Source organism: Bombyx mori, chromosome 21 (assembly GCF_030269925.1).
Source record: "Bombyx mori chromosome 21, ASM3026992v2".
Taxonomy (NCBI): domain Eukaryota; kingdom Metazoa; phylum Arthropoda; class Insecta; order Lepidoptera; family Bombycidae; genus Bombyx; species Bombyx mori.
Genome location: NC_085127.1, coordinates 3,005,870 through 3,030,829, shown reverse-complemented (window position 1 = coordinate 3,030,829; position 24,960 = coordinate 3,005,870). Strand labels below are relative to the sequence as shown.

The 24,960-nt window shown below is 37.6% G+C and overlaps 3 protein-coding genes across 5 annotated transcripts in view; 1 reads left to right on the top strand and 2 right to left on the bottom strand.

Moving 5' to 3' along the window:
* Window positions 1-24,960, top strand: part of LOC101743257 (uncharacterized) — a 35,106-nt gene that overhangs the window by 5,939 nt on the left and 4,207 nt on the right. For 2 of the 3 annotated variants that reach the window (XM_038018492.2, XM_012689923.4), the window contains one exon: window positions 24,428-24,563. In XM_038018492.2, the coding sequence (XP_037874420.1) occupies window positions 24,462-24,563 (102 nt within the window). In that variant the 5' untranslated portion in view covers window positions 24,428-24,461. Of the gene's footprint in view, window positions 1-24,386; window positions 24,564-24,960 lie in introns of all 3 variants that reach the window. The other variant, XM_062674632.1, reaches the window with a different exon arrangement.
* LOC101745998 (uncharacterized) lies at window positions 260-4,401 on the bottom strand. The gene is made up of 6 exons (XM_038018494.2): window positions 4,238-4,401; window positions 3,514-3,592; window positions 2,718-2,849; window positions 2,204-2,277; window positions 1,401-1,508; window positions 260-454 (listed from the first exon to the last, which is right to left on the bottom strand). Exons 1-6 carry the CDS (start codon window positions 4,264-4,266, stop codon window positions 307-309), a joined length of 570 nt encoding a protein of 189 aa, XP_037874422.1. The 5' UTR covers window positions 4,267-4,401; the 3' UTR covers window positions 260-306.
* On the bottom strand, window positions 14,058-18,790 carry LOC105841556 (uncharacterized). Its single transcript, XM_038018493.2, has 6 exons — window positions 18,639-18,790; window positions 18,116-18,206; window positions 16,535-16,660; window positions 15,885-15,976; window positions 14,924-15,031; window positions 14,058-14,337 (listed from the first exon to the last, which is right to left on the bottom strand). Exons 1-6 carry the CDS (start codon window positions 18,659-18,661, stop codon window positions 14,187-14,189), a joined length of 591 nt encoding a protein of 196 aa, XP_037874421.1. The 5' UTR covers window positions 18,662-18,790; the 3' UTR covers window positions 14,058-14,186.

Here is a 24,960-nt window from a genome sequence, read left to right as displayed (position 1 = left end):
CGTACATCGGGGATCTAGGATACCTTGCTGGGCAAGTTCCGTAGCCATCCCCGACCAGGGATCGATTGGTTTGTCCAGACCCAGTGTGTGTGTCGCGACGATAACCGGCTAAAACAAACTACCGAGCCGGGAACTAACGTCTCACATACACTACTACTACTAAAATACTACACGGATACTCTACACGAATTTACACAGTCACTCGTGAGTTCGTCTCTATCTACAGCAGTTAAAGTGAAGGTAACAAATAAAGAATTAATGTTGTAGGTACTTTGTTTAATGCCTTAGTCAATATTACATTTTACTTCATGAATGTATTTCCACGAGTCTAGTGATCATGTCAAAGAGACTGAGGGGGCAGTCGTCCAGATATCTGTCGCAGTCACCTCTCTGACCGGCCGCTTCGGCTTCATAGTACACGTCGTCTAGACCTTCATCTTTCGATGCTGATGGCCTGGAATTGAGAGTGTGTCAACGAACGAATTGTTTTTTTTTTCTAGCTGATAGCCTTGAGAGGATATTTCAGCGTAACCTTAACTAGTAGGTGAGCTGACGGGGCTCAAACCTGACGACGTTGCTAAAACGAACCCTAGCAGAGCCATGCTTCGCAGAATCTACCACCGGATCGGAATCGCGACCCACTGAGAAGATCCGGCGAGAAACTCAGTGGGCTGTATCTGTGGGCTAATATGCTCGTCGAGCCCTTCGTCGTAAGCGACGGGTTCGACGAGCACGATGACCGGTGCTTGATGTACCTAATAGCACCGTTAGTGGGTCGGGAGGAAGGTTTGTAGTGGGCTAGCTATAACAGAACAGAAGATATTTGGGAGATATCCAAATCTCAGTTTGGGGGAATCGTTAAAGGGAAGACCGTCCACCGAATTGGCGAATTTGCTTTATAGAGCGACGTTCCCAATGTATATATTATAAGCAAACTTATATACGTATATATTATATTGTAATTGTATGTATATATTTGGAACTTGTATACAAGCAAAGATATTTTGAAAATATTGCTAGTGAGATACAGGCATCTGTACAAAATCTTCTGCTCCACGATAGCTACCTGTTGCAAAATTAACATCACTGAATACTCGTAGAAATGTATGATTTCAAAACTCATTCGTTTTTCTAAATAATAGCACGTATATTCACGATTTATTTAAATTAAAATGTACTTTCTTAAATTCGAATTATTCTCTAGATAAAAAAAAACTTTTTTTTTAATCATTGAAGTATCACTGGTGGCCTGGAGGCCTTTCCAGTTTCACCAGGATAGGTGGGCGAGTAAAGGCTCAGCCAGAAGGGGCGGGATTTGCTAACAGCTACCCAAGCGCCTTCGAAGGAGACCTAGCAACTCAAGAGCAACTGCTTCGCGAATGGTAAAGAATACTACTCACGTGAACACAATATGCATAATGTGCCCTAATAACCCGTTATGGTGTAGAGGAGTTTCAGCGGCTTCGCATATGTTTCTCAGCATGCATTCCCTGCCGTTCATACCGTGTCTGAAATGGTAAGAAATAAATCGGTTAAACTGTGATCAATCTATGATTATTATCAAGTTCTTCATTCATTTAAGCCTTTAATAAATTAGCTTTCGATGCCAGGTCTCCAAGTAGATTGCGGTGTTCGCGCTGGGATATCTATATGCTCCGAGCAATAAGAAACAGTCCTCATATATTATCGCTCGTATACTATCACGGAACTTGAGACAGCTTAACAACTTAACAACGTGGTAGGACTTATTTTACAGGTGGTAGTACCTCTTGTGAGTCCGCACGCGTAGGTACCACCACCTCGCCTATTTCTACCGTGAAGCAGTAATGCGTTTCGGTTTGAAAGGTGGAGCAGCTGTTGTAACTATACTGAGACCTTAGAGCTTATATCTCAAAGTGGGTGGTGCATTTACGTTGTAGATGTCTATGGGCTCCAGAAACCACTTAATACCAGGTGGGCTCGTCCACCTATCTAAGCAATAAAAAAAAAGGAAATCAAAATTTCACTTTTGAATTCACACTTTCCCGATTTATTATACGTATTACTGCCCTGTAACATCACGTACCCTACGAAAAGATAAAACAAACAGGTAAATGCAAATATAAACAAAACATAATATCTACGCTTCTCAAATTATATCTACCTTGCTCCTTGCAATAGTGATGTTTCAAAGTTAGCTTTGGTCAATTAATTATTAACTTACTCTTTGAATCTGGTTTCTAGAACGGTGTATGCGAGTTCTCTTGTGACACTACGACTCTGTCTCGAACTCACCACCTTAAATGGGTACAATTATCTATTAATTGCCTATCTGTGTAATTGTCACGATTTAGTGCATAATAAATATAGACATTAAAAACTTCAGCCTCTCATCTTCTGTAAGAAACAGTCCTCATATACTATCGCTGAACTTGAGACAACTTAACAACGTGGTAGGTCATCTTTTACTGGTGGTAGTACCTCTTGTGAGTCCGCACGGGTAAGTACCACCGCCCCGCCTATATCTGCCATGAAGCAGTAATGCGTTTCGGTTTGAAGGGTGGGACAGCCGTTGTAACTATACTGAGACCTTAGAACTTATATCTCAAGGTGTTTGGCGCACGTTGTAGATGTCTATGGGTTCCAGTAACCACTTAACACCAGGTGGGCTGTGAGCTCGTCCACACATCTAGGCAAAAAAAAACATTACGGTATTTGGGTAAAAAAAATGTACTTACCGGTAAATTAGGGAATAACACTTCATCTATTTCCGTGATGTTCGTTAAAACGCTGTAATTCGATTCAAAGTTGTAAGAGACAAACACGTTTTTGTCTGGAATGTCAATGGGGACGGCTATCGCGAGGAACGTCTGAAAACAAAAAAAAAACAAAATACGTAGAACAGAGTGCTCGAGGACAACCTCAGAATAGGTAGGTAGGTAGCGGTTTGGCTCTGCCTCTGGCATTGCTGAAGTCCATGGGTGACGGTGAACATTCACCATTAAGTGTGCCATATGCTCGTCTGCCTACAAGGGCAAAAAAAAATAATCCAATATTTCTGCCATCAAAATTTTCTATTTATTTATTAGAACTTATCTCCACAACGCCTCAACATATGCCACAGAGATCTTCGTTGGAAGGTATGAAGGCTATTCATCTCAGAAATATTATATTTAGGTTTCCTGGCGTATATAATGAACTCCCTAGAAAGTGGCATACTAATGTGGTAATACACGATAATGATAAAAAAAGTTATAATCCTAGCGAAAGTTTGTAGATGGATCTATCTATTTCTCATACAGCAGCATAGCAATGGATATTTGTAGAAACAGATTATAGGACAGATAGTTACGTAAATTTGATATTACATGTGTATTTTTTATCATTCAATTTACGTATCATTGTTTTTGTACTACAAATGAACTCGGGGAAGCCGTGGCAACTATAAATTAGGTTAATAAGTAAGTAATACGGCTAGTAATAAGTAGAATGGCTAAAACGATTAAAAAAATAGTTTAAGCATTTTTCGCTTACCCCGTAAAGACTCGTTGGAGGAAATACCAAGGATCTTTTTTGTTTCGTACTAGCGAAGGTATACGTGATTAAAAAGCTCCTGTTGAAAAAACACACATTAATTTATTTGAAAAAAAATTAGATAGGCAAATACCACATTTGCCAAGCCAAGATTGTCTATGAATACAAGACAATAACAAATATTGCAAGACAGAGAAATATTTTCAAAGCTAGTAATAAAACTTTCACCCCAATAGTGGTTAGGGTTGCAAGCCATTATACCGTCGTAGCCATCATCACATGAGCAGATAATTTGACGGTCGCTTCATATTGTAGTCATCATAGCATATATTATAACAACAGCATTCTTATTTGTAGCTTTTACAAATCTTAAAGTTTTAATTCAATAGTTTTAAATGCTCTTTGAACAATAACGAAACTTAACCTATATATGGTTATAAATAAATTTCTTTGTCATTAGGAACAAATACAGCAAATAGTTTCAACAAAAAACATCAACAAGTAAATATAAACACTGATTAAATTGTATAAAAAATAATATAAAAATCGACGAAAAAAAAACCATAAAGAAAATTATGTATTGACGAGATTTCTTTTCATTACGGATGCCTCGTCATTTTCAATACATTCATGTTTTAAAAAAAAAAAAACGATTCGTGCTAAAAACATAAAGCCCAAACCCAATACACGAGTACTAGAACCATTTCACCAAAGAAATACTCACATGGAAAACAATATCTTGATGCACTGCATTTTCACTGAACAATATAGAGCTGGCAAACATCGATTGTGTTTGTACACTTTGACTGACTTTACTGAAGGCTGACCCGACTCCCCTGACTCGGTGTAGTACTGTACAAAATTATCGGTTACACGCTAAATTGATGTGCGACTATATTTCTTAGCGGAGACTAATAGACGTATAGCCACCTATTACTACTGCGAAGCATTCTACTTTTCTATTAAGCTTAAGACAGCTGCGATATGTTTGACGGGTGTATTTTTCGTAAGATAATTCAATCACGATTCTGCAGGATAGCCGTCGGAGCGCCATGGTTCCTTAGGAATGTGGATCTCCACGATGACCTGGAGCTCGACTCTCTTAGTAAGTATCTACAGTCGGCATCGCTGCGCCATTTTGAGAAGGCGGCACGACATGAGAACCCTCTCATCGTAGCCGCTGGAAATTACATACCCGACCCAGTAGACCGAATGGTAAACCGTCGACGTCGCCCAAAGCACGTCATTACGGATCCTCCCGATCCATTAACGGTGCTTTTAGGCACCACAAGCACCGGTCACCGTCCTCGTCGAACCTGCCGCCTCTCGCCGGATCTTCTCAGTGGGTCGCGTTTCCGATCCGGTGGTAGATTCTGCGAAGCACTGCTCTTGCTAGGGTCAGTGTTAGCAACTCTCCGGTTGAGAACCGCGAGCTCACCTACAAACGTTAGGGTGAAGCTGAAATAGCCTCTCAAGGCTATCAGTATAGGAAAAAAAAAAAAAAAAAAGAAGGAAGTTAAGAATAGTAGGAAGAAAGTCAAGAAGTAAGAAGAAAGTAAGGAAGAGAGACCTTTCGTAAGAAAGTTAGGTTGATGTCTGCGTTATTGTAGAGTTTATTTGTGGTACATAATTTTAATATAAGATTTTTATGTCCTCCCAGAGGAATTAAACGTAATTGTGTGTGGAAAATTTAGTTAAAATCAATCGAGTAGATATTAAGCTATGACATTACTATCATTAGGTGCCAAAGAGGCAGTGAGATGATTTAACGACGCTATCTCTGTTTATAATAGTCATTGCTGCGTTCTGTTATTACCAATTTCTGAGAAAGGTTAGCGAAGCTGTTTCTTTTATGAAATTTGCAGCTGTATCCAACATTTCATACTTTTTTTGCCGGGAAAGAGAATTTTTTCCCTATGAACATTTAGAATACTTTCCAGTTTCTAAATTAGTGACTAAATAGAAGATGGAAAAGAGGAAGTTGAAATAGGAGTCTTCTTTTCTTTTTTTATTGCCTTTGTAGGCAGATGAGCACACAGCCCACCTGATGGTGAGTGGTTACCGTCACCCATGCACTTCAGCAATACCAGGGGTAGAGCCAAGCCGTTGCCTACCGCTATTTCTTGTAGTAAGTCGTATAATATACACGAGCAGAAACTACCTTACTGCCTATTTGAGCCGCGAATTAGCCGAAATTCATGGGCTGGGTACCGTTGTACAATACCATTGAATTTCGACCTTTTATCTCAAGGTGAGTGGCGATATTTAAGCAGTGATGTCCGACTTCGATAACCACTTAATATCTGCTGCACCGGAAGCTCGTTGGCCCATGTTAAATATGTAAAAATACACAGTGAAGATAAAAACAGCAAAAGGTGCACTACTAATGGTCGTATGCCTTATATTTGAACAACAGTTATGTGCGAACAAGCATGGCTACTGCGAAATGAGCTTTTTGAGGCGATAATTGTCCCAGAACAAATTGAAAGTGACCACATATATTACAGGTCACGAGCACTCATAAATCTGTTGTTAGATATAGTAGAGAAATTTTCCATTTATTTGTTAAACAAATATGCCTTTATCAATTTTTACATTCGCTAAAAACGAGTTTCAGAAAGAGCTATAATAGATTTAAAATATTTCATTATACTAGTGGTCCCGCAGTAGTCGAAATTCGACTATAATTTATTGGAATTGTAAGTTTGTACACTATTATGATTGTATTTTCAACGCCAAGACTACACTATAGAAAAATATTAATAAAGACCAACCAATATTTAATCTATTCTCAATTTGACCACAGACGTCAAGAACAAAAGTTTGACAATAAATAAATATATGCGTAATAAATGCGTTTGTGTGTCAAATACATGGTAGTGTGTGTAATGTTTTCTTTATTGATTTAATGTATATTTTATGCATTATTTAAAAAAATATATTAGCATTGTGCGCTTCTTCTCTATATTCTCTATAAGTGTGGAAAATTTCATACTCCTCCGTCCGCGAAATTTACGTAAAAAGGGATACAACGTTTTTGCTTCACGTATTAATATATATAGATTTCTGAATATTAGTCATAAATCACTTAGAATTAGTATTTCAGTAGTAATTCCTAATAAGCAATTAAATAGTTAAATGAAAGTTTAAATAGGATACTGCAAGTAATAAAATCTGTGTTGCAGTCAAATAAGGAATGAAACATGTTGCATTTTCCCACTAGATTAGGCTGTGAAGCTCAGTGGTCTATAAACAGCGAGTCGATTTGTAGATTCGTTTGTACGTAAAGTTATGAACTAGCGAACGCACTGTCGGATTTATTATAGCAGGCATACCCGGCGTTTGTCGGGTAATATCATTTAAGAAGGTTAAAAAGTTGTCCATGTATTAATCCGGCCTATGAACTATTTATATACATATTGATATGCCGGTAAGAGTAACGCCATCTATCGCCGAATAGTCGAACGAATATCGTAAGATCTAGTAGCACCTAGAATTATCGAGAACATTCTACGCATCTCTACTATAATTTCAGCTGTCTAGCAATAGATGGCGTTGTACTTCTCGAGCGCTTTATTATATGCTCTCGTTGTACATAAGAGCATATTATTATTATAATAAAGCGCTTAATTGTTATATCTCATTGCCTTCAAAATACCCACTTAGTTTCTCGCTGGATTTTCTCAGTGGGTCGTGTTTTCGGTCCGGTGGTAGATTCTGCGAAGCATTGCTCTTACTAGAGCCAGTGTTAGCAACACTCCCGGTTTGAGCCCCGTGAGCTTACCTACTCGCCCCATTACGCTGACATAGCCTCTTAAGGCTATTATTAGTTTAGGTAGGAAAAAAAAAATACTACACTAAAACGTCAAAAACAACATACATTTTTTTTGTGTGAATGTCGTCTTGTCGCTTCTTGTTCAACGTTTTCGTTCCAACAGGTGGAATTTACTCGACAATAAGGTCTTGCACATTATGGAGACTTCTCTAGTGAATTTTCTGTAAGTGAGGTGTATGTTGTGCCCGCATGTACTAGCTCTTAGCCCTCGTCTCCCAAGGTGATGACGTACACGTTTGTGTTTTCTATATGGACTCCAGTTCCCGTCATCGTTCTGGTCAAACCCGTCGCTAGCGACGAAGGTCTCGGCGAGTAAATTAACCCATAGACACAGCCAACTGAGTTTCTCGCCGGATCTTCTCAGTAGGTCGCGTTTCCGAAGATTCTGCGAAGCACTGCTATTGCTAGGGTTAGTATTAGCATCGTCGTCGGGTTTGAGTCCTGTGAGCTCACCTAGTTTTTAGGATTGCGCTGAAATGGCATCTTAAGGCTATCAGTTTTAGTTAGGAAATAAATAAATAAGACTGCAGTAATCAATGAACACCAAGCAGGGCATAATCCTGACCTCAGAGTTTTCAAAAGCAACCCACCAAATAGAGGACTGGGGGCGGTGTGGAAATTTTAAAACCGGTACGCTAATTAAATATAATCATGATCGCGAAGGCAGACAACCAATGAAGTGAACCGATGACCTGGTCAAAATAGCTGGCAGGGGCTGAATGCGGACTGGATGGAAGTAAGAGGCCGAAAAGAATGGAGTGGATTTTAAGAGATCTATACTCAGCTTTGGGTGGACACGGGTCGAAGAAGATGATCCCGAAGAATGTATTAGACATAGATGGGCTACAACACAACAGTGTGAAGTCTGTTAAAGAAACTAAAAAAAGCGACAGGAATTATTTCATTGTGAATGTTCCACAAGCAGCCCTCTTATTCATTCGGGACATTTTCCTTCAGATGTCAAACGCAGCTCTGACCCCGCACCTTGTACCTTTATTTTCCTAATCCCTATTTATGTTACCTGAAAGATTTGTAGCGGAATTTGTTGATTTTTTAACAAGTATTTTTCGGTAAATTCTTCAGTATTTGGTCTTCATATATGTAAATCTGTTAGGACCCAGGGATTGGGGACCTGGAGACTTGTTAGGAGTTTTTCGATATTTTATTGCATATATGGATGGATGAGCTCAAAGCCCACCTGGTGTTAAGTGGTTACCGGAGCCCAAAGACATTACAACGTAAATGCCGCTAAGGAGCTTGAGATATGAGTTCTCAGTATTATTACAAAGGCTACCCCATATAAACCGAAACGGATTACTGCTTTCACGGTAGAAATAGGCCGGGTGGTGGTACCTACCCATGCGAACTCAAAGAAGGTCCTACCACCAGTAAAGTAAGTAAGTTGTTTTTATAATAGAAGCGGAAGTAACGAATGGGCGTTACGACTTTTTGTGGTGTGGTCGAGTGAACCAGCTGATAGTCCACCTGATGTTAAAGGGCTATTTGACATCAACAACGTCATTGCCGCCACTTACTGTGACGCATGAGTATGCCTCAGTTTCATTGTACAACAGCAGCCCCGCCGTTCAAATCGGAAGCTTACTGCTCCGCGGTAGAAATAGGCAGTGTGGTTGTACCTACCCACGCGGGCTCATTAGACGCTTTACCACCAGTAATTACGCAAAATTTAATGTTTGCGGGTAAGATTTTTGTTACACGATGTTATTCTTCAACCGAAAAGCCATTCGTGAACATGTGTAAGTAATTAATTCATTAGGAGAAGTCGTATCTGTCACTGATTCTTCAATTTTTTCAGTATATTCACATTACATACTTGGCAAATTAGGATTGGAACTATTGCCAGTATATGATTGTATCAGATAACCGCTGTAAACTAGTGAAGAAAGTATTTTTTTTTTATTGCTATATGGGTGGACGAGCTCACAGCCCACCTTGTGTTAAGTAGTTACTGGAGCCCATAGACATCTACGACGTAAATGCGCCACCCACCTTGAGATATAAGTTCTAAGGTCTCAAATATAGTTACAACGGCTGCCCCACCCTTCAAACCGAAACGCATTAATGCTTCACGGCAGAAATAGGCAGGGCGGTGGTACCTACCCGCGCGGACTCACAATAGGTTTTGTAAAACATTTTCTAGTATACATTTCTGACCTCATCTTTTTAGCAGAACGGACTATTCCGAAACACGCGTAGTAGGGTTCGATTATGCGCAATCGATTGAAACGGTCAACAAACAATGAATTTAGTAATCACTAAAGAAATTATTAGTCAATGCGGTTCATCCAATCGAACGTAAAACGACTCATTAAAATAGTGCTGTGCAGTGCAATATCAATGGAAGTTAAAAACCTCGACATCGACAATATTATTCGCAGCGTTTTATGCAAAATGTCTGGTTTTTATAATGGTTTTGTTGATGTAAAATATTTTTTTTGCGGCTTACTTAAAAAGCTGTAAATTCGGCATCTATATACATAAAAATGAGTTGCTGTTCGTTAGTCTGGCTAAAACTCGAGAACGGCTGGACCGGTCTTGAATTATTTGTGGAAGTCCAGAGAAGGTTTAAAAGGTAGATAAATATTAAAATGCTCGGAATTGAATAAAAATAACAATTTTGTTTTTCCTTTGATGTGTCCACCGTCGGACGGATTCCTTTTGTTTGTTTTAAGTTTATTTTATACAAAAGTTTAGGTCTTTTATTTATTGATTGAGGCACTACGAAGTCTTCCGGGACAGCTAGTTATCAATATAAAAAAATTACCGGTTTACTTAAAAAGCTGTTTCAGCGTTATCAATATATACGTATACTAGCGACCCTGATTTCTCCACTATTTAATGGATATTATTATACATATAAACCTTCCTCTTCAATCACTCTATCTATTAAAAAACCGCATCAAAATCCGTTGCGCAGTTTTAAAGATTTAAGCATATTCAATATTTCAAAATTGATCTGTCTTTGTCTTGTTTCGTATAATACAATGTACGATCTATAACTATGGCGATTCAATTTTGATCGAAAGTGTACGGGTTTCTAGAGAATTCTGTGACGAACAAGAAATGCACAGGAGAAATGAATTTTTGTCAGTCGATGAGGTTATATGTCCACCGTCTGGTGTAGTGGTAAGTGACATGGTCACTACACAAGGAGGTCGCGGGTTCGAATCCCGCCAAGGGAAGATATTTGTATGATAAATATAAATGTATTTTCCAGGGTTATGGATGTATATTAAATATATGTATGTGTATAATAAAAATCTTACATTTATTTCCGTTATCTGGTACCTGTAACACAAGTTCTTTACGAACTTATCATGGGACCAGTTAACGTGGCGTGATTGTTAGTATATATATTTATTTATTATTATTTAATGATATGTGACTTTAATGATATATACTGTGGTATGTATTTCATTGCACGTTTGGTAGTTTTATTTCGTCCGACCAGCACTCCTTAATACCGAGAAATGAATGTAATTGGGCGTATACCCTGTTACAACGGTCACAACGCTGAGTGAAGACCAAGTTATAGACTTATGGCTTTTATCGGACATTACCCCGCCTGTAGGTCCTATAACTAAATCGACCGAGCGGTATAAGGATTGCACATATCCATTTACTATCTGATACTAAGTCTATAAACATTATATAGTCGATTTATTTTTAAAACAAAGGCTATTTAGCCTAACAACACGAATTTTCCATTAAAAAAACCTACTAAGCTCCACTTGGTCAGTCAAGAGTATTCTAGGAATTTTTTCTCGAAATTCCATTATCCCTAAATTGGCGATATGAGCATTGTCAATCAATCAATTAAGCACCGCTCTAAAGTTATGTGTAGATCACAGAGAGACACACTCTAATATAATTCGTGTACATTATTAAAAGGCCTTTTTCCTATTTTAACCTTCCCGTTCCAATAATCATCAAAAAATCTTCCCTAGTACAGATTTACTATAGGAAGATCGGAAGCTAGTTAATACTGAAAATTGTGATACAAACCCATTAAATAATAGTATTGTTCATACGTCAAAGTTCGGCTGTCAATAGCATCGAACATCGAGACATGAAAAGCAACGACCAGCGACTTCCAGTTCCGGCCGTTGGATGGAAGAAGCATTTGAAAAAGACCACGCCCGCTCGCTCTATTTACCCTTTAGAATTTATACATAGTTCGTAAATTTTTGAAGGAAAACTTCTTTAGAATCGTTGTGATTTCAAACTCGATGAAACGAAATGAAACGAAACGAAAAAATAAGTGTGCCGCGATTGGCTTGCCGAAGCGGCTCCGAGCGGCGCTGACAAATCACGAAGCGCTCCACACGATTTCGCGTCCCCGACTTCATCAGTGTATTTTTGACGTCCATGCACGCTGTCGTGGCTCTCAGAGCGCTCTGAGATACTTTTATTTCTATTTAGTTTGTTATCAACACAACATGTCGCTGGACGTAAATTCAACAATTCCTGAATCGCGTTGATGAGATGTAACACAGTTGATAGACGTTCTCGTATTTCTCTGGCTATATGATACTTACCTGCCGTAGGGATACCGTGATCATGCAGGCAGCTTCCCCAGGGTGAGGCTCCTCTATTGCACTGCGGACTGGTTGACCCTTGCGATTATTTATATATTATATAAGTTTCACTTCTACCGTGTGTGACTTGCACACACACACACACACACATATTTTTATTTTATACAAGGTGTTCCACAATTCCACACAAACAGTGTGTATATATTATTATGAATCTATGTATATAATGTTGATTAGTTCTAATTGTATTTGTTTATTTATTTTTAAAAAAAACTGCGAGTTTTGCCTTGTGTAACAAAGAAACGGCACTTAAAGTCTATTTAATTGTAATTTAGTTCCACAATTCTAACTATAAATTAATTTTATAACTCTTTTGATTTAACTTAAGGCATTTTTTTAACTCTGTCACCGCTGCATTCTTCGCATTTCACATTTCCTCTGTATATTTTTCTCAGCAGTGCTACTGTTACTGAATTCAAATTAAAAAAAGTACACTTAATTAACATATTGTATAATAAATAGTAAATTGTATGCTTTAATACTTTTTAAACTATGATTGGCTAATCAATTAAACCTTTTGTGGTGTGGCCACTATGCAATGTTAATTAGTAGCAAGAAGATTTTACATGTGGTCACGACTAACTTCTACAATGAAGAAATAGAAATTAATAACTTTATGGTTTTGATTTAAAAGTGAAAATATTTTTTGCGTATGTAAGAAGGCACCGAATAAATTGTATTGAGACTTGTGATGTCCGTGTACTTTTATAATCACTTAGCATCTGGTAGAAAGTAAGATTATCTATCTTATTGAACTGGATAAAAAAGAATAGTTTAATTCATTTCATATTTTATATAATGCATTTTTCGAAATTCATATCTCTAATTTATTCGAGTTCGTGGTTTTGTCATGTCTACATTATCAAAGTTGAGACAGTCTGTTGTTGGCTCCGCAGATTGTTCACGGTTCATTCTGTGAATTAATTAACTTTCAGTTTAACTAGTAAACTTTAATTGTTCGGGGATGGCGCTCTGAAATTGTGAACAGTTGGCGTTTTCCAAATTGGACGTTGTCAACGATGGTTGACTTTAAAATGTGGTATAGCAGACAGATACTCTTACAATCAATCTTATCACCGCTAATCACGGACATCGACAATAGCCGGAGGACTCTTCGAATCTCTTTAAAGAATGACATAGACATAATTACTGGTGGTAGGACCTCTTGTGAGTTCGCGCGGGTAGATGCCACCGCCCTGCCTATTGCTGCCGTGAAGCAGTAATTCGTTTCGGTTTGAAGGGTGGGGCAGCCGTTGTAACTATACTGAGAATTTAGAATTTATATCTCAAGGTGGGTGGCGGCATTTACGTTGTAGATGTCTATGGGCTCCAATAAACACTTAACCCCAGGTGGGCTGTGAGCTCGTCCACCCATCTAAGTGATAAAAAAATAAAAAAAAACAGCGTTGGTGCAAATAGTGTTCGAAAATAGCGGTTTATTTTAGAGTCTAATGGTACCCAGTGCCCTGATCTTTTAGAACGCATCGTGGGCGAACGCAAATGTTCTAGTTAATATGGATGAATTGTTCTTTGGTGTGTAACGGGTAGTGTGGTAACAAAGAGGACATGAAAGAACCATATCATACAAAAAAAAAACACATGTGGCACTCGGGGACTGCCGCGGTAAAGCTATTGCATAGCATTTTTTATCAACTTATGCAATTATAATCAGACAATAATAATCTAATATGAAAACAATAATAAAATGAGACCGCGCTATATTTATAAACATTAATAAAAGCAAAACCTTAACTGTCCCCTTCACACTCATAAGCTAGACCGCGCGAGAGAGAGATGAGCAGACTTTTCATGATGCGCCTGCAGTGCGCCGTGCGCTTATTCACAAACACTACACAAGCGCAACGTGTGAATGTGTTGAACGCGAGCTACATACATGAGTGGGGTATTAGGTTTTATTATTTATCGTTACGGAATTTCTTGATTCGGTCGCCGTGATCAAAGCCCGCGATAAAAGCTATGCAATAGCTTAAAAATCAATCTAATTATAACACTTTTCGGTACAATACAACAATGAATATTATCGACATAAAAACAAGCTTTTAAATCATTTGTATAATAACACATTTGACTACATCTCAATGTTTTATTTTTAAAAGCATAGTCCAATTACTAGAAAGCGTACATTGATGACACTTAGCAAAATCCAAAACACGCATTAAAATTTTGTTTACAGCTAAAACAACTTACGAATAAAATTATTATATTAATCGGTCAATAAATGTCGTGATCACTTCTAAAGGACTAGATGGGCACGATTCCGTGTATTTTTCGCAACGATCATCCAAACCATAATATTCGGCTTCATAGTAACAGTCGGGTAGATTGTCTTCGGCCATAGATGTGGAAGGACTGTGAAATAGACCATTAGGAATGAGAATCATTGTACAAATCACGACTATTTCGCGTTAGAAATAAGAATATGTCCTATATAGTATTGATTTTGTAAGGGCACGTAGTCCGATAAAGGTCTAATTTTGTAATTTTTTTTATTGCTTAGATGGGTGGACGAGCTCACAGCCCACCTGGTGTTATGTGGTTACTGGAGCTCATAGACATCTACAACGTAAATGCGTCACCCACCTTGAGATATAAGTTCTAAGGTTTCAAGTATACCACGGCTACCCTGCCCTTCAAACCGAAACGTATTACTGCTTCACGGCAGAAATAGGCAGGGTGGTGGTACCTATCCGTGCGGACTAACAAGAGGTCCTACCACCAGTAAAAATTACTGGTAGTAGTAAATATCTGCATTTCTTTATTGTCTTTGTAGGCAGACGAGCAAATTGAACACCTCATGGTGAATGGTTATCATCGCTCATATTGCCAGCAATTCTAAGGGTATAGCCAAGTCACTGCCCATTGTTGAGTACTCTGCGAAGGCTCGTTTGACCACCCAGTCACTGTTCGATTTTTCAATTATACGAAAAGAACTCACGTTAGTATCAAATGCAGTATATCTCCTAAAACACCGCTATGCAACAGATTGGAAGTTCCGTTCTCACAAATGACCCTCAATAAGCACGCCCGTCCACTGTAGTCGTGTCTGTGAAATTAAATGGTCTTATAAACGGGTAGAGCTCAAGTTTGGGTAGCCATATATTAGTTTTATTATTACAATTTCTGAAATCGGTTCGAGGATTTATATTCTGTTCTGGTGTCACATGGATTAGTATACATTTCTTGGTGTCTCATGTTAAACCACAATTATTAGATATACCTATTATATATGTAACTTCTATACGATTTATCTTAAAAGAGGTTAATATGTTATAAAGATGACATAGATGGAAATTTGACTAATAAAACATTAGAAATAATAAAGCATTTTTGAATATTGAAATAAAAAAAACATAAAAAGTGATGAAGCAATAGCTTTAAATGTTGTTTCTCTTTATAGATCAACTCAATTTGTTCTATAGTTTTACTAAGCTAAACTGTATTTTGATTTGATAAAATAATACATTAAATATATTTAAGAATAGATAAGTACCATTATCAATTAAAAAACGTAACATTTAAAAAACTTTTTTTTTATAGATTATTGATAGAAATATGAGAAAATAGATTTAATGAATCTAAATTTTAAGATTTCAATTATTATGGATGAATATCGTGCGTTGAACTAACACTCATTTAAAGATATAGATACCTATCGTAAAACTGGTTGTACAGATAATGCATTATGTTTTGAAATGTGTAAATTCGATTGAAATCCGACCGTATGCATCTAAACACTGGAGTGATTTCTCAAAGTAAATAGATTTTAAGGAGATGGTCATTAATTGAGACTGGCAAGCCAATTTCACCTGCTATGTGGACAGAAAGCCAATGCAGTAACTATTATTTTTAATGACTGTGGCAGTAAAACGACCAATTAATAATTCCACAATACTCACTGTTCCAGTACTCTTTCAATGAGGAAATAAAGTCTGCGCCTCGTGAAATCACTCATCAAATCGGCATTACGTTCGTTACGGCTCCTTGCGATCTGCAATTGATAAATTATTGTTTTTTTCATAAAGTAATACAGAAATCTCATTCGACGCTTCCAAGCAATAATGATTTTCGCCTGTATTGGAAAAAATCATACTAGATACACTTAGTGAATCACTGTCCTTCCTAGGGCTAGTTTTAGCGAATTCGCCGCTAACTCGCCTATACGTTTGGTGAAGCTTATAATCCCTCGAGGCTACTAGCATAGGTAGGCAAAAAAACCGATACAACAAGAGCACCATCATAAATCTAATTGAGCTTTAAAAGATGGTTTCTTATTGGTATTTTATTTGAAAATCTACAAATTTTTGCAGAATAGAATATTTCAGAGTGAATATAGAATTTTGTTTTTTTGCTGAGGCAAGAAGAGAGAGAGAGAGTTTTTTTTAGAATTTAAATTTGTCAGTTCAGATCAGTCTGTAGTGGCCTTCGTTTGTTTTCGTAGTGCGATATATTGTAAGCCCTTAAGGCAAAACATGGGTTGGATCCAGTTCAATTCTGTAGTGAAGCAATGAAACGCTATAGACTTCCATTTTCGGTATGTGAAACTTACATTTATATCTCCTAAGAGCGGTTCGAAATAGGTGGAATTGTCAACATTGTAGTAATTAGCTTCGAAGAACCATGCGACGCTGACCGTTGTTTCCGGGTGAAGGGGTATTGACAGGGTAACGAAAACCTGAAATTATTTAAAACCATTTAATAAAAGCTCGTAGTAATAAAAGGATCGTAGGCGTGTTCAACCATCCACAAAATACATAATTTGTGTTCCTATGGCTTAGCCTTGTCTTGATAGTCTTGATGTACTATTCCATCATTTATAAACTGTTACTGTTGCTTAAAAAACCTTATATCTAATTTCATTATGAAATTTATGAAATTACATTGAAATTCAAATGAAAAATAAAATTGGATGTAATCTGTTTTGAATTACCATTTTTTATCTATTTTTCCGCCCTCAAGCATCAGAGCAACAGTTATGATTCCGAGAATTTTATTTTCATCAACCGCATTGACGTGATCAACATTATAAGAGCGAACTGTATTTTTATATTATAAAGTAGTAATGAAAACATTTGTACTGTTCGTATATGTTGCGAGCTGACACTGGTTACTGACAATTGACCACTGAACTATATATACAAAGCTTGTTGGGAGAATCGAATGCATGTCACAGCGCTGTGGCAATAACAAGAAAGATGGTTAATTCTTTAACCTATTAGTATGTTTGAGAAATGTTCTCCAGTAGCTCAATATGGATGGACGGATCGGTATTAGATAAAGGAGAGAAATTTTGCTTGAATGGCGTGTGGTGCCTATGACTATCTCTGAGTACTCAACAAATACGGTATTAAAGACATGACGTAGAATCTCAGTGTAGATTCGGTAGCTCCAAATGATCTGGAATTCTAAGTTAATAAACTAATTTCAAGTAATACTGCAATATCAATTAATACTGTGCTTAGGCTGATAATTTTATTATTAAAAACCTCTTTATTGCAAAGAAATATTTCAAATATGAAAATTGTAAAATTTCAATTAAGATTTCGATCTTTAGTTGGGTTACGGTATTGAAATTGAGATGTTTATGGACTCCAGCAATAATGTAATAGTCGGAGAATCATAATCACGTTCACTCACTTTATTTAGTAAAACATTTAAAACAAAAAATGAGCCCAAAGCCTACTTGCTCTGAAATGCTTATTAGAATACCTAAATAGCACAATGTGAAATATCACCTAAGGACGTTGGGTCAGATTGCTTGTTGTATTAAAAGACGAGTGTTTCACCCTTTATGTACGAAAGCATATTTTCTTGGCGACCACAATTTATTGATTTACTACTCAGAGAACGACGCTCCCATACTTCGGTGGTTCTCATAGTCATGTTCATGACACCAGCGTGAAGAAAAATTACTATTTGATTGTGTCCATGTTCCAGGATAGACACAGCGGAAAAAAAACTTTATTGCTCTGGTAGGCGGATGAACATACGGCCCACCTGATGTTGACTGGTTATCGTCGCCCATGGACGTCAGGAATATCAGGGACAGAGCCGCTGCCTACCATTAAGTACTCTCCAAAAGCCACGTTTGAACAAGAACATTACAGTATAGTTTAATATAATATTTTACCCCCCACTGAGTGTCCTTCGTGAACAACAGATATCGCTTCTGTCTTCTGTGTATCGCGTTGTGTCCGCATGCCAATAATAGGATCACCAAGCTGGAAGTAAAATATTGCGATAATGAAGAGGTGGGATCTATCTCTCGACACCGGCAGTACATATATATTTATATATGTATACATTTTGCAAAAATCGTTTTTATCCTAATTCGACTGAGGTTGTTTTCTTTTTTAGGTTTACACATTTTTCGTACAACCAGTTATTAGGTATTTATGTATTAAAAAAATTTGTGAGTTTGATTTTTATTACACGACATTAAACCATCATATCTTCATCGTGAAAGTTGTTGGACATTATAAAAATGGTAACTCAGTTATCGGATAGATCAAGCACACCTAATTATACAATACTATAGTCGGGATCGCTTAGACCAAGAAAATTATCAACAATCCCATCATATAAATCGATATTCAAGAGCATTCACAGTATATATCACAAAACAAACAATAATTCATTAAAAAATTACATACCAAATAACACAAAAAACGGACATAACTTCACTTGTCTACATCATCACAGGATTGTGCATGCTGTACTGAATAAATTTAGGCTAAGCCGGCTCACGACTTCTCATCGTCCAAGTTTACTTATGTTATTAGTGAAATTATATTCAGAATTCAGGCTAATCTCTATTCAAAAGCTTTCGGATAACTGTATGATGTGAGATAACAAGAACAAGGATCAGTTACATGGAAATTGGAAGAATAATCGAGATATTGGTGCATGGATTAGTGCTTTTCCTCTTCTAGGCGGTTAAATTAGCTCCCGGCCAATTATTAGGTGATTACCGATGCTCATAGATTTCGTTATGTCGTCGCGCACCATGAGATACTAGATTTTTTTTATTGCTTAGATGGGTGGACAAGCTCACAGCTCACCTGGTGTTAAGTGGTTTCTGGAGCCGATAGACATCTACAACACTGCTCCAATTTAATATCTGTTCACGCATCTGCAATGCTGAGGATGTCGATTCGTGAAATTATTGTATCTGTATTTTGTTATTAGCATTATTTATATTGGTATTATTGTACAATTTTTCGCAACCAATTATAATCGAGCTGTGTGTGACGCTAGAAACGTGTGCTGTTGCTATTATAGTAGAATTATTTTGTCGCTGCAGTTTGGGTCATAAAACATAGCCCGGCTAGGGCGGTGAGCATGTTGCGCGGGCGCAACGCCTTTATCAATAAAAACAAATGAATCATCGAAGGCAGGTACACGGCGGCGGGGTGGTATACGAAGAGTGGTGAGACATTGTTATGTTATGAGTCATTTTTAATTACCTGCAAGTTATAGTACATTATGTTGAAGAGAAATGTGTTTTTATGCATTCGTTCTCTGAATATCTTTAGTGACACAATGGCTACTCCTTTGTTTTGTATCAAAACGGCAGAATTTATTCATAATAATATTTTGACGTGTTGTTATCAACAATGTGTTAAAAAATTTCACTGAAATAAGAATAAATCCCGAAAAGTTACAAAGTGTTAATTTCTGCCGTTCTCGTTAACTTGCTGCGGCGATATGTGGTGTAAATGTTCGATCAGTGATTTTTTCTTTCATTTTTATCACTAACCCACAAAATTACAAAACTAAATACACTATCGATAGCGCTTATCGACATCAATAATGCGCTTCACTATGTCCGTCCATAAGGCTCGTGAGTGGAAGAGAGAGGGAAATACTCGCTTCACCGCTTCGATTTTTTATGACCCAAACTGCAGCGACAAAATAATTCTACTATAGATAAGAATATTGTTCCCTGAGCCCACAATCCTATAAAATTGTAAGATTGCTAATTCAGAATACACACGTCAACTGGTATCTCAAAAAATAAACATATTTTAATTTAACTGAATATAGTTGTAAAGTCCAAAAGAAAAGAAAAAGTCTAATACGGCATATTTATTGGCGCTGCGATATCTTTTTTTTATAACAAACTGTTGTCCTAATATATATTTATAGAGAAATGTTTTAGGCCATACTTTGAGGTACTATCGCTCCGAAAATCTCTTCCGCGAAATTTAGCTCGTCGATTTTTTTTTTCTTATCCTTTTTAGTTTCTCGCATCCGGTAATAATTCAAAACGTTTTTAAAGTTCAATATCGCAGTTACTATATCGAATTTAATGTTTGAGTATCGAATACCACATATCGGAATAGCGTTCGTTCCATATGATTCGTTCAACACAGGTGTGGTATTCATTCAATTAATTAGTTTTGAAACCAATTTCGCTCGTTCTGCCCCGGTCAAACCCCGATTCCAAATCTGCGTGATATTATTGGATATTATAATAATTCAAAACTATAGGAAATTGGCGATTTGTGTGTTTAATATAAAAGCTTAGTACTGTAAAATGTAGTTTGAAGTCGTCGTGGCTTAAAGGATAAGACGCCCGGTGCGTTCGTATTGAGCGATGCAGCCGTATCGGTGTTCGAATCCTATCAATTTTTCTAATGAAACACGTAGGTACTTGACATATCTTCACGATGAACTTCCACGGTGAAGGAATAAGAACGTTTAATGAAAAACAAACCTATTTCTGCCGTGAAGCAGTAGTGCGTTTCGATTTGAAGGGTGGGGCGGCCCTTGTATTGTAAAAAACCTGACTTAGAACATATATTTTGAGGTGGGTGGCGGCGTTGACGTGGTTGTTGTGTATAGGTTTTGGTGGCCACTTCACGCCAGGTAGGCCGTGAGTTCGTTCATGAAAAACTAGTAGTATCAGAAGCCAAGCTATAAGACCTCAAGCGTTGCCATTGTTAATCTACCAACCGCCACGTTACCTCGTGAAGACGAGTATCACAATGCTAACGTATTTTCCCAAATTTGGTAGCAGAACAGAACTTAATAAATTTATCTGATTCACTCTTTACAAATACAAATCTAACTAAGCAGACTTACCGTTTAATTTCAAGCATGTTGTTTAGTTATTTAATTTTTGATATCAAGAAAACTTTAAGAAAAAAAACAGCTGATTTAATTTTCCTATCAAGATATTAAAATGTATAAAACACACAATGATTCGGTAAAATAATTGAAATGGATTGTTTTACAAACGGGGATGGATGCTACTTCTGAAATTACTAATTGGCTTCGCCGCGAAACACGAAAAATTAAGAGGGGATTTTATTAATTACCGCTCCGGTCTAATGAAAGTCAATTTGGAGTGCTTTTGGAACTCCAGAGGATATTTATTACTCAGATTGTATTTCAAATACAGTTTACCAGAGTCAGTTTCTAACTTAATTGCGTTGTAATCCTGAAGGTCAGATCTGGATACTCCAGAATTTTCTACTAGCGTTCTAGTACATTCTGTATTATGAGTCTGAGCGAGTTGTCATGCATACTAGTTTGAAGGATGAGACAGCTCTAACCTATAGCAAGCGAGACTTCGACTACCCATCTCAAAGTGGATGGCGTAATTTACGCTGTGTTGTCTAAGGAATCCAGTAACAAGTGAACTACAGGAACGTGGAAGTCAGTTACTCATATATATATGCCCTAAAAAAATCGAAATTATGTGATTAAACATATGTCACTAGCTGGCCCGGCAAACGTTGTTTTGCCATATATATTTCTAGGAAAGATAAATAATCTAGATACTGACTGCAGCGCCGCCTGCCGGGCTGATTTTTAAATCAAAACCATTCTCGAATCCACCTGAAGGTCCACAGAAAATTTCATTAAAATCGGTCCAGTCGTTTAGGAGTTCAGTGACAAACACACGCACAGAAGAAATATATATAAAGATTAGCAAGCTGTCATACTCCGAGCTACATCAATTTCAGAAAAACCTAAAATTACCATCATAATGCCTTTTAGAAAACCTAAACCCCAGGTACATTATGCACACCCATGAGCAGATACTCAAATTAAAAAATTGTAAACTTGTTAACTTCGAGTCTATTGAAAAACTTAAGAATAGTATATATTTTACTCTTTACTAAAAGGGTTTTAAAAAACAGATGGAACGAAAACATTGAACCTTACCAGTTTTCAGTTAAACCACAAGGGATCCCCTCACAAGGGAATATATTGAATGTAATCAATGAATCTTTTTCAAACATCCGACTAGAGAAAGCATGCAAAGGTAATGACCACAGTTTCTCATTTTGTCTCAGTTCCGATAAATTGCAGTCGATGCTTCGAACTTTGATGCGGTAAGCTCCCGGGCAACAGTCGCTTTCGCAAATACGTTCGATAACATAAGTACACAAGTTTAGAATTAATGAAGCAACCGCTTAAAGTTTTCAATAGCTTGACGTGCTGTTTATATTTATTCAACTATGATAGAGCTGAAGGAGGATTATGATTTAACAGTATACGATCTCAATTAATTTAAGATACCCATTTTTAGCTATTAAGTGTTTCGTAGCTAGTAGGCAAATCAATTATATTGGTGCGAGGACAAATGCTTGAATTCTTTGAATATTAGGTACTAAATGTTTGGACCACTGGAGGTGATTTGTTAAGCGTAAAATTCGAGCTAACCACAACTAATTTTTGTAACGTTTCAAACATTACTTGTTGGGGCCATAATTTTAGTATAAACATGGCCGTCCCATGGCGAACAAGGGTCTTCTTAATTGGTCACTATTCCGCCCCGATGGTAGATTTAGCAAAGCACCGTTTTTGCTAGGGCAAATGTCAAAAAATTCTCTCAGGTTGAGCTCTGTGAGCTCGCCTATTAACCAAAGAGAAGCCCGTATAACCCCTTGAAGCTATTGGCAGATGGGTAGGCAAAAAGAAAGTACAAGGGACAGTCTGGCCACCGGAAAAGTCAGACCTCTTAAATATTGTAAAAGGGTAATAAACTGCTTCAGATAAACAAGTTTGTTTTTGGATTTGGCCAAGCATGAGCGACCATCCCTGTGACGACGATAGTGACGTCAGCAGTGCACGTCTTTAAAACAACCAGGATATCATCTTTTGGTCAAATAAATTATGCGTCCGTATGTCCATCTGTCTGTATCTCTATAATTGACCAATGTAATTGACCTAAATATTATATTAAAGTATGGACATGAAATTCTGACATTCTTTAAAGTTTTTGAAACATCGGAAATAGCATAATGAAAGCGTAAAAGTTTTATTTATGTCTACGACTCCCGAAAATCTGTAAAGAAAATACTCAGAACTTTTTTAGAATTTGCGACATCAAGAGAAAACGAAGAACACGAGCGAATTCGTGTAACAGTAGATCTGGCATGGCTCCGACGTCGTCTCGTATACTGTAAAGGTGTTTCTGAAGCTTGCATTTCGGTTACGTCCTATTTAAACTTAAAGTCTTAACCTAGAATTTTACTCGTGTGCTAATCATAGTATCTGTTCCCTTTGTATCGTTTCGTCCATTTCTGTTCGGCTCGCGACTGCGAGACCTTGCGCCCAAGGATGTTTTCGGGACCCTACCCACTAAACCACTCCCCTGTACTCTTCGTCCAAGTGTCCATTCCCCTCCGAGGTCAGAACCCGGATGAGGTAAGAGGGTTACCGCGGTCAACACTAAGCCAGACGGCGTAGCTCACCCCAAGGACGCCCGGCCGACGAAGCCTTCGAGGCGAATCGAATGTTCTGAAACGTCAGCCGTCTCAGTACAGCAGCCCGTCGGGCCACCCAGACGGTGCCGCTGGTGTTTCGGAATACCCCTATAGACCAGAACCTACCTGTCAGGCCGGGGGACGCAATACAGCGCCAACCGGTTGCTCTTTTTATCTGGAAGATATTGCTTCTTGGTAGCGCGTTAGAGTGCTGAATAGCGCGCCGCGCGGCCTCGACCCTCGCAGGTCGCCCCATGACCTTCACCGGGGGTAAGCCGCTACCTACAGGCATAGCTTAACTTAATAACTGTTTTTTTTTCGAAATACTTTACAATCATCATTATCCTGCCCTTCTTCGTTTATAATGCTATTTGTAAATAATCTAACGATTAATCTAAGAGATTTAATGTCATAATTACACGTATGCAATTTCTTATACCAAAGCATTCATCACATATGTTATACGTATTTAATGTGTGAACGTATTTACCTAATACGTAACAGGGTTTTTCTAAACGCCCATATCAATCCAAATTAAAACATTTAAGTTAACCTACTTATAAGAGTAAAAACGTACTTTAGTGGTGTAATGTGTACGAGATTTAGTAAAACCGGGCAGTTGGAACTGGGTCGACGGAGCACGGTCCAAATCACTAGAACAACATAACGGTTCTTTAGACAGCGGAAGGCGCAGCAAACATTCAGTTTATCTTACACAGTATTTACACATCGACGTTGCTTCACGCGGAAACGATGTACCTGCCTATATTTCTGTTTGCCTTCGCGTCTCTGAGCGAAGGGAACCGACAAAAAAGATACCTAGTCTACCCGGACGGAGGCCCAGCGAGAGCTCAGGTATTTTTTTTACAGAATTTACATTAACTTAGGCAAATGATGTTGTCTTTACACAACGGATAGGATTTAACGAAGCATAGCTCTTTTTTGTTCGTGTATTTGAATGCAATTAGCTTCTGTCCGCCTTTTGAGCTGTATATTTTTTATTCATTTCATTTGCGCACTTTGTATTTCTTCTCTCAGGAGAGTTTCGGTAAAATCAGTTAATTTTCTAGTCGAGTTTGCTTGGTTATCTCCTTGTTTTATTCTGTTTTTCTTTTGAAGTGAAACTTCCTTATCGGCGTTGGAAAAAAATTTACCGTCACATTTTTCGGTTACGCGTCACTTTTTTCCGTTACGCGCCATCTGTTTTGTATTCATGTCTATGATAATAAAATCCTTTTGTTTAAACTTTATC

What these genes read in the sequence shown, in the direction of transcription:
- LOC105841556 (XM_038018493.2), bottom strand. Translation starts at nt 18,661, where the DNA reads ATGTCCGTTTTTTGTGTTATTTG. An exon ending in CGCTCTTAGGAGATATAAAT is followed by an intron (nt 15,977 to 16,534) that starts GTAAGTTTCACA and finishes TATCAATTGCAG; the next exon opens with ATCGCAAGGAGCCGTAACGA. An exon ending in ATTGAAAGAGTACTGGAACA is followed by an intron (nt 15,032 to 15,884) that starts GTGAGTATTGTG and finishes TTAATTTCACAG; the next exon opens with ACACGACTACAGTGGACGGG.
- LOC101745998 (XM_038018494.2), bottom strand. Translation starts at nt 4,266, where the DNA reads ATGCAGTGCATCAAGATATTGTTTTCCAT. An exon ending in ATCAAGATATTGTTTTCCAT is followed by an intron (nt 3,593 to 4,237) that starts GTGAGTATTTCT and finishes TTTTTTCAACAG; the next exon opens with GAGCTTTTTAATCACGTATA. An exon ending in CTCCAACGAGTCTTTACGGG is followed by an intron (nt 2,850 to 3,513) that starts GTAAGCGAAAAA and finishes TTTTGTTTTCAG; the next exon opens with ACGTTCCTCGCGATAGCCGT.